Genomic DNA, 16,003 nt, shown 5'->3' on the forward strand with positions numbered 1-16,003 from the left:
AGTTGCTCAACTGTCTTAGGTCTTCTTTGTCACATCTTTCTCTTTATGATGCGCCAAATGTTTTCTATGGGTGAAAGATCTGGACTGCAGGCTGGCCATTTCAGTACCCGCATCCTTCTTCTACGCAGCCATGATGTTGTAATTGATGCAGTATGTGGTCTGGCATTGTCATGTTGGAAAATGCAAGGTTTTCCCTGAAAGAGACGACGTCTGGATGGGAGCATATGTTGTTCTATAACTTGGATATACCTTTCAGCATTGATGGTGCATTTCCAGATGTGTAAGCTGCCCATGCCCATGCACTCATGCAACCCATACCATCAGAGATGCAGGCTTCTGAACTGAGCACTGATGACAACTTGGGTTGTCCTTGTCCTCTGTAGTCCGGATGACATGGCGTCCCAGTTTGTCAAAAAAGAACTTCGAATTTTGATTTGTCTGACCACAGAACAGTTTTCCACTTTGCCACAATCCATTTTAAATTAGCCTTGGCACAGAGAATATGCCTGCACTTCTGGATCATGTTTAGATATGGCTTCTTTTTTGATCAACAGAGTTTTAGTCGGCAATGGCGAATGGCACAGTGGATTGTGTTCACCGACAAATCAAATATATGTTTGATTTGATCACTGAACCTGGCACCCTATTTTCAGCATTCACGGTCTAGTCCCAGTTGCCAGCAGCCTTCAAATTTCAAGACAGATGTTCCTTGTTAGTATAGAGGTCAGTATCTCTGCCTGTCATGCAGAAGACCGGGGTTTGATTCCCTGACAGGGAGTCTGCTTTTCCTTCCAGTTCTACACCGGTTGATTTGATCCCTTAACCTGGCACCCTATTTTTGGCATTTAACTTGCACCCGATGGGGAGGTTGCTTTATAGTTCCTACTGTAACAAAGCCTAGATTTCTCTGACAAAAGTAGCAAATTGATCCTAGTTGATATAATGGAACAGGTTTGATAAAAGCAGCACTGCCAAGCCAGAAGACTCAATCAGAGAGCAAGATGCCACACGGGTTGATTTGATTCTTTAACCTGGCACCCTATTTTCAGCATTTAAGTTGCACATTTTGCAAATCCAAAATGAGCCAATATTTGGCATGACATTTCAAAATGTCTCACTTTCAACATTGATATTTTATCTATATTCTATTGTGATAAAATAAGTTCATAAGATTTGTAAATTATTACATTCATTTTTTATTAACAATTTGTACAGTGTCCCAACTTTTTTGGAATCGGGTTTGCATTAACTGATTTATCACTGGAACCGTTTATCACTGGTTTGTTGTTTTTTTTAACCTCTTTGAGACTTTTCTGTTTTGCAGATTAGTTTTTGTTTTGCAAATTAGAAATAATACTGAATAAATGAGTGTTTTCAAGATTCTGAAATTTCTTAAGATTATTTTTCATCCTGTAATGAATGTGTTCATTTTTCATATGTGATTTCCGTCCTATAACACAGATTACGATGAATGTGAAGAAGAAAAAGAAGAAAGATGTGGTAACAATTCAGTTTGTTACAACACAGAGGGTAGCTACTACTGTCAGTGTGAACCGGGCTACAAGGCGAAATCATTTAACTTCACTGCAGCTGAAGGTGGATCATGCCAAGGTCAGTGTGTCTGTAATATTCACATGTTTTTGTTCAGGTATTAACAGTGCACTCAGGATAAACCTGAACCTCTGCACTTGTTCTTTTCTCTTAGACATCAACGAGTGTGTAGACATTGAATCCATCTGTGGTCCTAATGCTGTTTGCTTTAACATCGCCGGTTCCTATTACTGTTCATGTGATACTGGTTTTGTGGCCAGCAACAGACAGGAGCACTTGAACACAAGCCAAGACGTTACATGCAACGGTGAGGTGTGAATTATCTTAGAAGTTACACAGAAACAACTTCTTAGTTTTAATGATCGTGAGTAATGTGACAGTTTTTTACACATTTCTGTGAACTACACAACGCCATTTAACAGCTTTTCTTGCACTTATACTAGTTTTTTCTGTACTCATATGATTGCATCTTACATGGTCTACATGGTGACATAATAACTGCAGGTCCTGTCATATATATTATTATATAATTATAAGTTTTAATAATAATGATAAAAATAATAATAATAATAATAATAATAACTTAAGGTACTCAGTTTCAACTGAATTAAAGGTCATTCTTTTCCTGCAGCTCTTCTGTTAGTCATACAGACCAGTGTGACTTATAATACTATAACCAAAATAAAGTATTAAGCCTTGCAAAATATTACAATTGGTGTCTTAAGACATATGTAGGCAAGGTTGTAGGCCTCAGATGTTGTAATAGTTTTAAGGTAATATATGACTAACATATAAATGGCCACACTTGAGTCAAAGTGTAAACAAGAAAAGAAGTTTATTGTAATCATAAACATGGTAAAAATAACCAGACTCAGTGCTATCAGGCCTGGTCAGTCTGAGCTCTCTGATCAACAATGTGTGAGGAAGTGAAAGTCAGGAGTTCAGATGAAACAGGCTTCATGAAGGGAGTAGGGCGAGACAGCTGAATCAGGCGACCAGCTGGACGGACCTGCTGATTCTGAGATTGAGGGTCTTAGGGGAACCTGACCTTTAGTGGAAATAGAGAAACTAAGGCTTAAAATATGCATGTGCGTGCAAGCCCAGTTTGGAAAGTGAGAGACTGAGATCATAACAATGTTCAGCTCATAGGTTTAGTAAGCTTAAGGAGTCAGCATAGAACTCCACTTATATACTGTACAAAGCAACATTATAACAGCAAGTGTTTAGCAAAAACAGCAATACAACATAACCAATATAATCAAGAACTTATCATAACTCATAAAGATAACATAATCAATCAATTCTATAATCAGTAGAAAGCATATACAGTATACAATAGCAAGAAATGAAATGAGGAAACTTACTCATTGTAGCAGTAAAAGAGGATTAATACAATCTGTGTTATGGAAGATTGAGTGGCAAATAACTCAAGAATAAGAAGAGACAAGAAGATCTCTGAAGCACATTTTTAACAACATTTTTAACATTTTTGATAACTGCAGAAGTAAGTCAGGAAAAACAACAGGGCAGACTTGTTTTTCTGGGAAATAAGGGGAAGTTTTATTGTGTATTCTGCAAAGTAAGGGGAATTTAGAAAGGAGGGATTACCTGCATGTATAGAAGGCACCTACTGTAAAGATGCCAGGGTATATATTGAGGAGATTTCCTTGGGTCGCAGGGGGATGCTCGCTTGGTTTTTTCATTTGATTGCTTTTGACTTAGAAATTTTTCCTTGAGCTCAATGGAATTGTTGGCTGATTGGCTGCAATAAAGAAGTTTGCTCATTCTCATCCAGGTTTGGAGAGTCTTCTCATTGTTTAATTTGTATCAATTACAGTGTTAACAGTAAAGTTTAGTTTAAAAAAATGGTTAATGGTTAATTTAAATAGTTAAAATTCAATATTTGGCTTAAAGTCTAAAAGTGCGGTTCACCCTGCGGTATGTCCACTCGGAGGCGGGCTCTGAGTTCTGACAACTGCTTCTGTAACCTGTGGTCCTGAATATGCACAAAATAAAGACGGTTGTGAAGGAAAGGACAAACCTGTAACATATATTAGATAATACATCATAATAGGATATGTGCATTATTTTCCTTAACAGTTTTTATCCCCTTTAAGACTAACTTGATGTCGTGTTTACAGTGTGTCTGTAATATTCACGTGTTTGTTCAGGTATTAACAGTGCACTCAGGACAACCTGTACTTCTGTAATTGTTCTTTTCTCTTAGACATCAACGAGTGTTGGGAGAATAAATCCATCTGTGGTCCTAATGCTGTTTGCTTTAACATCCCCGGTTCCTATTACTGTTCATGTGATACTGGTTTTGTGGCCAGCAACGGACAGGAGCAATTTAAGGCAAGACAGAGTGTTACATGCAATGGTAAGGGAATTATCTTAGAAGTTACACAGAAACAACTTCTTAGTTTTAATGATCGTGAGTAATGTGACAGGTTTGTACACATTTCTGTGAACTACACAACGCCATTTAACAGCTTTTCTTGCACTTTTTCTGTACTCTTATGATTGCATCTTACATGGTCTATATGGTGACATAATAACTGCAGGTCGTCTCATGTATATTATTATATAATTATTAGTTTTAATAATAATAATAATAATAATAATAATAATAATAATAATAATAATAATAATAATAATAATAATAATAATAATAACTTAAGGTACCCAGTTTCAACTGAAATAAAGCTCATTCTTTTCCTGCACCTTTTCTGTTAGTCATACAGACCAGTGTGACTGCTTCAGTAAACTGTGGTACTGGATATGTACAAAATAAAGACGGTTGTGAAGGTAAGGACAAACCTGCAACATATATTAGATAATACATCATAATAGGATATGTGCATTATTTTCCTTAACAGTTTTTATCCCCTTTAAGACTGACCTGATGACATGTTTAGTCGCTTTGTGAGCTGTCATTATACAAACCCGATTCCAAAGAAAGTTGGGACACTACAAATTGTGAATACAAACAGAATGCAATGATGTGGAAGTTTTGTATTTCAATATTTTAGTCAGAATACAACATATATGACATATCAAATGTTTAAACTGAGATAATGTATCATTTTAAGGGAAAAATGCATCAACACATCTCAAAAAAAATTGGGACAAAGCCATGTTTACCACTGTGTGGCATCCCCTCTTCTTTTTATAACAGTCTGCAAATGTCTGGGGACTGAGGAGACAAGTTGCTCAAGTTTAGGAATAGGAATGTTGTCCCATTCTTGTCTAATACAGACTTCTAGTTGCTCAACTGTCTTAGGTCTTCTTTGTCACATCTTTCTCTTTATGATGCGCCAAATGTTTTCTATGGGTGAAAGATCTGGACTGCAGGCTGGCCATTTCAGTACCCGGATCCTTCTTCTACGCAGCCATGATGTTGTAATTGATGCAGTATGTGGTCTGGCATTGTCATGTTGGAAAATGCAAGGTTTTCCCTGAAAGAGATGACGTCTGGATGGGAGAATAAGTTGTTCTATAACTTGGATATACCTTTCAGCATTGATGGTGCCTTTCCAGATGTGTAAGCTGCCCATGTCACACACACTCATACAACCCATACCATCAGAGATGAAGGCTTCTGAACTGAGTACTGATAACAACATGGGTTGTCCTTGTCCTCTGTACACCCGATGACATGGCGTCCCAGTTTGCCAAAAAGAACTTCGAATTTTGATTTGTCTGACCACAGAACAGTTTTCCACTTTGCCACAATCCATTTTAAATGAGCCTTGGCACAGAGAATATGCCTGCACTTCTGGATCATGTTTAGATATGGCTTCTTTTTTGATCAACAGAGTTTTAGCCGGCAACGGTGAATGGCACAGTGGATTGTGTTCACCGACAAATCAAATATATGTTTGATTTGATCACTGAACCTGGCACCCTATTTTCAGCATTTAACTTTCACTGGGGCAGGCACAGTCTAGTCCATGCTTGCAGCCTTCAACTTTGAAGACAGATGTTCCTCGTTAGTATAGAGGACAGTATCTCCGCCTGTCATGCGGAAGACCGGGGTCCGATTCCCTGACGGGGAGTCTGGTTTTCCGCCTAGTTCCAACTCTAAGAAGGCCAAGACGTCTTGGACAAAAGCGGCGCTGCTCTCAACTTGCCTGCAGATTGTGTGTTTCGATTCCTCGATGCGGAGGTTACTTTATAGTTCCAACTGTAAGAAAGCCAAGACTTCTCTGATAAAAAGCAGCAAATTGATCCTACTTAGTATAACGGAACAGGTTTGACAAAAGCAGCACTGCCATGCCCCAAGACTCAATTAGAGAGCCGGTTGATTTGATCCCTTAACCTGGCACCCTGTTTTTGGCATTTAACTTGCACTCGATGGGGAGGTTGCTTTGTAGTTCCTACTGTAACAAAGCCAAGACTTATCTGACAAAAGTAGCAAATTGATCCTAGTTGATATAATGGAACAGGTTTGATAAAAGCAGCACTGCCAAGCCAGAAGACTCAATCAGGGAGCAAGATGCCACACGGGTTGATTTGATTCTTTAACCTGGCACCCTATTTTCAGCATTTAACTTGCACATTTTGCAAATCCAAAATGAGCCAATATTTGGCATGACATTTCAAAATGTCTCACTTTCAACATTGATATGTTATCTATATTCTATTGTGAATAAAATAAGTTCATAAGATTTGTAAATTATTACATTCATTTTTTATTAACAATTTGTACAGTGTCCCAACTTTTTTGGAACCGGGTTTGCATTAACTGATTTATCACCGGACCCGTGTGAAATCAAAAGAATCTAATTTATTTATCCTGTTTGTTGTTTTTTTAACCTCTTTGAGACTTTTCTGTTTTGCAGATTAGTTTTTGTTTTGCAAATTAGAAATAATACTGAATAAATGAGTGTTTTCAAGATTCTGAAATTTCTTAAGATTATTTTTCATCCTGTAATGAATGTGTTCATTTTTCATATGTGATTTCCGTCCTATAACACAGATTACGATGAATGTGAAGAAGAAAAAGAAGAAAGATGTGGTAACAATTCAGTTTGTTACAACACATTGGGTAGCTACTACTGTCAGTGTGAACCGGGCTACAAGGCAAAATCATTTAACTTCACTGCAGTTGAAGGTGGATCATGCAAAGGTCAGTGTGTCTGTAATATTCACATGTTTTTGTTCAGGTATTAACAGTGCACTCAGGATAAACCTGAACCTCTGCACTTGTTCTTTTCTCTTAGACATCAACGAGTGTGTGGAGAATAAAACCATCTGTGGTCCTAATGCTGTTTGCTTTAACATCGCCGGTTCCTATTACTGTTCATGTGCTCCTGGTTTTGAGGCCAGTAACAGACAGGAGCACTTGAACACAAGCCAAGATGTTACATGCGAAGGTGAGGTGTGAATTATCTTAGAAGTTACACAGAAACAACTTCTTAGTTTTAATGATCGTGAGTAATATGACAGGTTTTTACACATTTCTGTGAACTACACAACGCCATTTAACAGCTTTTTCTGCACTCTAACTAGTTTTTTCTGTACTTTTACTTTTAGTATATTAAATTATATCGACTTCTGATTGAGAAGATAGACCGTTATCACAATACTTTTCCCAGAAGCAAAACATTGTGGTATAACAGGAACTGGTTGTGTTGCTCTGTTACATGATACATATCTTTAGCAGAAACGGGTAATTTATTATAAATAACTATTACTGTTCATGCGCTACTGGTTTTGTGGCCAGCAACAGACAGGAGCACTTTAACGCAAGACAGAACGTTACATGCGAAGGTGAGGTGTGAATTATCTTAGATAGTTTTAATGATCATGAGTAATGTGACAGGTTTTTTCACATTTCTGTGAACTACACAATGCCATTTAACAGCTTTTACTGCACTCTTACTATTTTTTTCTGTACTCGTATGATTGCATCTTACATGGTCTACATGGTGACATAATAACTGCAGGTCGTCTCATATATATTATTATATAATTATAAGTTTTAATAATAATGCTGAAAATAATAATAATAATAATAATAATAATAATAATAATAATAATAATAATAATAACTAAAGGTACCCAGTTTCAACTGAATTAAAGGTCATTCTTTTCCTGGAGCTCTTCTGTTAGTCGTACAGACCAGTGTGACTTTGTCGTGAAAAATCTTAGTAAAAATAATTAAAGTATTATTCCTTACAATACTATAACCAAAATAAAGTATTAAGCCTTGCAAAATATTACAATTGGTGTCATAAGACATATGTAGGCGAGGTTGTAGGCCTCAGATGTTGTAATAGTCTTAAGGTAATATATGACTAACATATAAATGGCCACACCTGAGTCAAAGTGTAAACAAGAAAAGAAGTTTATTGTAATCATAAACATGGTAAAAATAACCAGACTCAGTGCTATCAGGCCTGGTCAGTCTGAGCTCTCTGATCAACAATGTGTGAGGAAGTGAAAGTCAGGAGTTCAGCTAAAACAGGCTTCATGAAGGGAGTAGGGCGAGACAGCTGAATCAGGCGACCAGCTGGACGGACCTGCTGATTCTGAGATTGAGGGTCTTAGGGGAACCTGACCTTTAGTGGAAATAGAGAAACTAACTGTGCAAGCCCAGTCTGGAAAGTGAGAGACTGAGATCATAACAATGTTCAGCTCATAGGTTTAGTAAGCTTAAGGAGTCAACATAGAACTCCACTTATATACTGTACAAAGCAACATTATAACAGCAAGTGTTTAGCAAAAACAGCAATACAACATAACCAATATAATCAAGAACTTATCATAACTCATAAAGATAACATAATCAATCAATTCTATAATCAGTAGAAAGCATATACAGTATACAATAGCAAGAAATGAAATGAGGAAACTTACTCATTGTAGCAGTAAAAGAGGATTAATACAATCTGTGTTATGGAAGATTGAGTGGCAAATAACTCAAGAATAAGTTTCATTTGATTGCTTTTGACTTAATTTTTCTTTGAGCTCAATGGAATTGTTGGTTGATTGGCTGCAATAAAGAAGTTTACTCATTCTCATCCAGGTTTGGAGAGTCTTCTCATTGTTTAATTTGTATCAATTATAGTGTTAACAGTAAAGTTTAGTTTAAATAAATTGTCTAATGGTTCATTTAAATAGTTAATATTCAATATTTGGCTTAAAGTCTAAAAGTGCGGTTCACCCTGCGGTATGTCCACTCGGAGGCGGGCTCTGAGTTCCGACAACTGCTTCTGTAACCTGTGGTCCTGAATATGCACAAAATAAAGACGGTTGTGAAGGAAAGGACAAACCTGTAACATATATTAGATAATACATTATAATAGGATATGTGCATTATTTTCCTTAACAGTTTTTATCTCCTTTAAGACTAACTTGATGTCGTGTTTAGTCGCTTTGTGAGCTGTCATTATATTAACTGATTTATCACTGGATCTGTGTGAAATCAGAAGAATCTAATTTATTTTTCCTGTTTTTTTTTTTGTCAACCTCTTTGAAACCTTAATTAAAAATAATACTGAATAAATGAGTGTTTACATGATTCTGAAATGTCTTAAGATTATATTTGTCAGTTTTTTCATCCTGTAATGAATGTGTTTATTTTTCATATGTGATTTCCATCCTATAACACAGATGAGGATGAATGTGAAGAAGGACTATGTGGTAACAGTGCAGTTTGTTACAACACATTGGGTAGCTACTACTGTCGGTGTGAATCGGGCTACAAGGTGAAACTAGATCTGTAAAGTTCGTTGCGATAAACTTTGATGTTGGCTTTGACGGTGCAAGTATTAGCAAAGGCCGGTGCATTTTGGAGGCGAGGACAGAAAGATTGTGAAAGCTCCTGGATTGCTAGGGTGCCAATAATTTTGGAGGTGAGCGGACATGAGCATGTGACGTGATCCAAATACCCGTGAGGTAGTTCCCCTCATTGTGCTGAGTGTTTTGATGTGTCACATGTCCATGTTGTGCGATTTTTTTATTTTCACGTGACATCACGTGACGTCACTTGACGTGACCAGAATACCTGTGGGGCAGTTCCCCTCATTGTGCTGAGTGTTTTGATATGTCACATGTCCCTGTTGTACAAATTTTAAATTTTCACGTAACGTCAAATGACCTCACGTGATGTCATGTGACGTGACCAGAATACCCGTGGGGCAGTTCCCTTCATTGTGCTGAGTGTTTTGATATGTCACATGTCCATGTTGTGCAAATTTTCTATTTCGCTTGTTTTGGGGGCAGAGCTACACGTGGCGTCATGTGACGTGACCAGAATACCCGTGGGTCAGTTCACCTCATTGTGCTGAGTGTTTTGATATGTCACATGTCCCTGTTGTGCAAATTTTTAATTTTCACGTGACCTCACGTGACGTCACGTGACGTCATGTGACGTGACCAGAATACCCGTGGGGCAGTTCCCCTCATTGTGCTGAGTGTTTTGATATGTCACATGTCCATGTTGTGTAAATTTTTAATTTTCACGTGACGTCACATGACCTCACGTGACGTCATGTGACGTGACCAGAATACCCGTGGGGCAGTTCCCCTCATTGTGCTGAGTGTTTTGATATGTCACATGTCCATGTTGTGCAAATTTTCTATTTCGCTTGTTTTGGGGGCGGGGCTACACGTGACGTCATGTGGTGTCGAGTGACGTCACCAGAATACCCGGTGGGGTGCCAATACTTTTGGCAAAAAGTGGCTACTGAGGGTTTGGACATTTCATGTCAATAGTGCAGTCATTATGGGATTCTACTTATTATACTGCATAGAACAGTACATGTAATTCTTAATGTTGGATGTATTGTGTGTGTGAGAGCTTAGAGGACTTTTCGGAATTCCCTATTCAAGTCTATGGGATGTTTGATCGTCGACTACGGGAAAACCGAAAATTCCGTCGGAACTCCGGAATAAAAATTTGGTCCGGAGTAAGGTCCTAAAGAACCTGTCCGAGTTCGGTGCAAATCGCTCGAAAACTTGCCGAGTTATAAACCTCAAAAGTTTATAATGGAAGTCTATGGGGAAAAAAGGCCAGTTTGAGCTTCCGTACCGGGAATGCCGGAATTCCGATCGCTTAGAAAAATAGGAGCAACAAACTTCAGACCAGGTGTGAATTAGAATCATCATCATCATCATTATAATTATTTCTGAGTAAAGGTTATGCAATTTTGATATTGTTTAGAAATATATGAAATTATTTGCAGCTGAACCTGAATCTCTTCTATATTTCTCTTGCAGAAACTAAAAGAAGTTCTGAATACGTAACTCTGTGTGTTCCTGAGGCTGATAAGTCCAGTGCCAGAGAGCAGCAGCGGTTTAACCCGACTCTTCTCACATTTCTACTAGTCAGTCACTGGATACTGAAGACCTACTAGTGACATATTTTCTCAGGTTAAATTTTTTTAAGCAAATCTTACAGATTAATTCGTCAGAGCCACTTAGAAGACTTGTTTAAAGAAGAACAAAAAGAAACATGTTTACTTAAAGCAGCATGTAAAACCATTAAAACCTCACTTGATTCTAGGCTTGCTGGGATATGAAGGTGGAGTGATGGAAATTCTCTGACACCAGGGCTTTTGTTTATACCTCTTGTACTTGAATAAAATCTGTAACTACGTCTTCATGGTACTTTATTATCAACAATGTTATCCACTTTTCACACAACATAAATAGTTATGAACCTCATTTGTATTTCGACACCCTTATCCAGAGTAACTTACAATTTTATTTCAATTTATACAACTGAGGGTAAAGAGCCTCACTTTCTCTGGGGCCCAGCAGTAGCAACCCTGTGGACCTGCGATTCAAACCCACAACACCTTAACCACTAGGCTTCCACATCCCTACATAAATGCATCATAGATAGATTTGATTTTATTTGATTCAGATACTTTGCTATCATTGTTGCACATAATATGTTCATAGTGTGAGCATGAGGTAAGAAAAATCTTCCCTCTATAAAGGTTTAGTGGTTGCTGCAGTTCCCATTTCTGTCACTAGGTGTGCTAATAACTCTATGGATTCTAGGTGGGAAGCTACAACGTACAGACACATTACAAAGCATAGACACCATAGAATCCTTGTATAAAATGTTAAATAAATATATTCTTACAGAAAACCTCACCAGCTTACAATTCAACAATTTATTTACCCCTTATTTACACCTCAGAAACAGTGTATTAAATCAAACGTATTAATATCAGCCTGTGACAATATAAAGCTGCTCTACTATCAGAAAACTACTCCACATTTTCTGACCAATCACAATCCAAAATTCAACAGCGTTTAAAAAGAAGAGATATGTGCAGTACCGTATTTAACCACAGGATGTCGACAAAAGCAGATAAAATAAGCTGTAAGCTAAAATAAGCTCTTCTGTATTTCCTGAGACGCTGAGTGAAAAACTAAAAAACCTTCAGGTCACTGAGTTTAGATCCAAAGTCTTAATTACTTTGTCATGAAAATTTTCCTGTGACAAAAATCTTGTTTTTATTTATATTAAAACTCATTAATAAAAACCGACAATGTCGACTCTTTCCCAAATTATGCCACCATATAATGAACAACATTTTTCATCCAATTATTATTAGATTTAGATGTGGAGCATGGATGTACAAGCTCCTGTTTAAGTTAATCAACATATATGAAAGAATGCATTAATTATAATATTATAGATGTAAAAAGTGAATTACATTTTAAAATAATAGAATTTTTACCGATTGCTAATTTGCATTGTTTTAGTCAATTTGGCAAAACCTTCTTCACACAGCCAGTAAAACAGACGTCTGTGCTGAGCAAACTGTCAATCATTTTTCATTTCTTTCACACAAAATGTGTTCAGTGACTACACCTTAACTATTTTGCCCTTAGTGCATAAAACTACATATTTGTAGTATTACAGCATTTTTCAAAAGCTAACATATTGCTTGAAAAAAAGTGCTAAAATCTAAACAAATTCAAAACAGAACGATGGCAAATTTCGTCCACTTCATCTTCAGAATGATTTTTTTTTTGGATGAAGGAAGACAGGTTCAGGTTGGAAAGAAAAGGACTGTTAAAGAAATGGGGAATGATATATTTCTATAAAGACCTCGAATAAAATATAGGATATTAAAAAAAATGGCAGCTTTTCTGAAATAAAAAATATTGAGTTATGTGACAAAACATTTAAGCTTCAAAGAAGTTCATAGTTTCTGTAACTCTCCTGTGGGTCGGAGGAACAGCATGTTCTTTCTGAATATGATCTGTCTTTATTTTCAGACATGTATGATGTCTTTTGGTGGTTTGTTTTGGAGATGAGATGAACTGCTTGACATTCAGGCTGAATCAGACTGTACAAAGACTTTTGAAGAAGTGACTTGTGCTCAACTCTACTATGAAAAGTAACTAATGCACATAGCTGCTTCCTCTGTAACATCACACAACAAATACTGAGTCATTGTTCATGTGGAAAATAATCTGCACGTATGGCTAACACCTTTTTTCTGCTGCTTACAAGCTCAGTGCACAATCCTCACTATTACAGCTGTGCAGATGCATCGTGGTAATAATGTCACCTGAATGTTTTGTGAGTAAGATAAGACTTATTAATAGATTTGTAATGGATCTTCTGGTGCACCAGATTCTTAGAGGCCGTGAAACAATTTCCCCATACAGTGTGTTTGGTTTGGTACAGTCGGGTTTGGCTAGGTCTTCACGTTCCCAGGAATATGTGGCTATAACAGATGAATATTGAGAACAAAGAATTGAGTTGTCCCTTCCATTTTCAAAATAAAATTAATGTAAGAGAAACCAGCAGGTTTTTGCCAGCACTTTTTTTGGGGTGCACATACTTTTGGCAGTGCACCCCAAAAAAAGTGCTGGCAAAAACCTGAAAATCCTTTAAGCAAATCTTACAAAAACCCTTTACGTACAATACAGAGCAACAAAATTAAATAAAATAAACAGTGACAATATGTGATGTACAGTATATATTTTGTATGGGATTCTGTTACATAAATATGAATTCAGTATAACTTCAGCTTTCATTAATTAAAGGGGGGTGAATCAAGATTATCATGATTAATAAAGCTTGCAGGAAAAAAAAAATCCAATACCACACATTCAAATGGTCACTTACCACATGGTTCTCTAATCTTAGTCTTCATCTCTGAAAGAAAGTGGTTGTAGTAGAGCTTCCGGTAAATTGTTAAGATGTAATAGATAGTAATAGAACTGCTGAGAGAGTCACTGAGAGGTGACATATCTGACTAAAGTTTTAATGTGATCCATCAAAAATCTACTGTAAACAGAGTAGTCAGTATACATCTGTAGAAATAAGACTACATGGAGCTAAATGGATTAGCCATGAGCCATGACATTTCTCAGTAAGTGCATTAATAGTAGGTTATAGGGTCAGAAGTGTTGTGCTTTAAAACAAAACAAAATAAGTAATTATTGTTTACCATGTAAATGTCTATGCCAATGGTTAATGATTCAAAAAGTGTATGGTGTGAAAAATTTACAACCCAACATCATAGTATCCAAGCACTGTAATATCAGCTTGGTTGATCCCTTAAATTGAACCACGTACCTAAATAAACAAAAATAAAAGTACAATAAATAAACAAACAAATTCATTCATTCATTCATTTTTGGTGCATGACTTGTTTCTCAGTAACACAAAAGCTTGTGGAGTAATATTCTGTTTAAAGCTGTGGATGCACCAAAAGATTAAATGTTACTATAAAGGCATAAAAAGTACATATAGTGCTTTAATAAATAAAAACTTGGAAAATTAGAAAAAAAATATCAGAGGAATGAAACATTATGATTATGAAATTCTTTATTTTCGAAATTGCGTTATTACTGATTATTCCCTTATAACTTTATGCCTCGGAGACTAAACACAGCTAATACAATCTAATAGTCTCTTATATATCTGTGATGACTGACAGCATCACAGCAAACCTTGTAGAGGTTGACCTGCCTCCAGAGGGGCAGAACTCTCAGGGCTTTCACTGTATATCTAAAGCTCTGTGCTTGTGTAAGATAGATCGACACCATGAACTGCCTGTATCTCCTGGTTTTAGGTGAGTCATTATAATCTGAATCTATGTCTGTGAGAATCTATATCTGTGTGCTTCTGACTTATCATGGCTTTGGAGGCTTTTTCTGAGGGATCATTTAAAAGGTTTTGAGCTGTTTGTAGGTGACACTGTTATCTGTTAGAAACTTTTCAACTCTCATAGTTTTGATGAGATTTTGGGAGGTGCCAAAGACTGGTGTGTGTGTGTGTGTGTGTGTGTGTGTGTGTGTGTGTGTGTGTGTGTGTGTGTGTGTGTGTGTGTGTGTGTGTGTGTGTGTGTGTGAGTGTGTGTGTGCGTGTGTGTGTGTGTGTGTGTGTGTGTGTGTGTGTGTGTGTGTGTGTGTGTGTGTGTGTGTGTGTGTGTGTGTGTGAGTGCGTGTGTGTCTGTTCTTTTAGTTCACTGTATACCGCACTAGCTATATGGTTAAAAATTGACAGTAAAACTTCTTAAATCTTGACTTCTCGTTACTTGACTTGGTACAGTACCAACCACCAAAGTCGCTGAGATCAGACTTTCCCACATTCTGCTGCTTGACCTGCACATTAACTGAAGCTTGTGACCTTTTTATAGATTTGCATGGATGTGACACGATCGACTTCTTCAGTAATTGCATGAATATGTAGGTGCAAAGGTGTTCCTAATAAACACTGAAACATTAATAAAAATACTTAAAAATCCACATCTGGACAAACATTTTTTGTTCTCTATTCCTAGTCTTCATATGGGAAAGAAAGTTGTTAAATTTACAGTTAAATTTCTCGTCTATCCCATTTTTTGTCTCTTTATTCTTAGTCTTTATCTTGGAAAGGAAGTGGTTAAGTTTTTGGTTAAAATGCTTTGAGAGTCACTGAAAGATGACATACTACCTTAAATTGAAGTAAAGCTTGTGTGTGAAAAAAACAACAACACACACACTCACAGACACACTCACACACTCACACACACACACACACATATACACACACTCACTCACTCACACACACACACACACACACACACACACACACACACACACACACACACACACACACACACACACACACACACACGCACAGGAAATCAAAACTGTGGTACAGAACTGCAAGGGTATGTAGAAAAGTTATTCAGGGTGTGTTGTGTCTTGTATACAAATCCCTTAAAGAGTCTTTAATTAAACTTTAATTTATAAACTTTACTCATAGCAATAAGAGAGCATCATCTAACAACAGCAAAAACACAGCGACACCTAGTGATTATTCCAACAAAATGGAACATTGGACCAAAATTAATTAAACTTGATGATTAGGAGATGTTTTCTGCAGCAAGAGTTGTGTTTCTTATACAGCTACATAGAAGGTCGAATGCAATTCAGGACCTCCTTCAATAACATGTGGTTACTTCCCTGTGAGCTTCTC

General features: G+C 36.9%; 1 protein-coding gene across 1 annotated transcript in view; it reads left to right on the forward strand.

Moving 5' to 3' along the window:
• The window catches only part of LOC113652919 (adhesion G protein-coupled receptor E2), a 57,513-nt gene that overhangs the window by 12,860 nt on the left and 28,650 nt on the right, over positions 1-16,003 (forward strand). Inside the window, exons 7-12 of the mRNA XM_047807713.1 lie at positions 1,462-1,611; positions 1,706-1,858; positions 3,779-3,931; positions 4,288-4,359; positions 6,533-6,682; positions 6,777-6,929. Of these exons, the coding sequence (XP_047663669.1) occupies positions 1,462-1,611; positions 1,706-1,858; positions 3,779-3,931; positions 4,288-4,359; positions 6,533-6,682; positions 6,777-6,929 (831 nt within the window). The remainder of the gene's footprint in view (positions 1-1,461; positions 1,612-1,705; positions 1,859-3,778; positions 3,932-4,287; positions 4,360-6,532; positions 6,683-6,776; positions 6,930-16,003) is intronic.

This window comes from Tachysurus fulvidraco, chromosome 24 (assembly GCF_022655615.1).
Source record: "Tachysurus fulvidraco isolate hzauxx_2018 chromosome 24, HZAU_PFXX_2.0, whole genome shotgun sequence".
Taxonomy (NCBI): domain Eukaryota; kingdom Metazoa; phylum Chordata; class Actinopteri; order Siluriformes; family Bagridae; genus Tachysurus; species Tachysurus fulvidraco.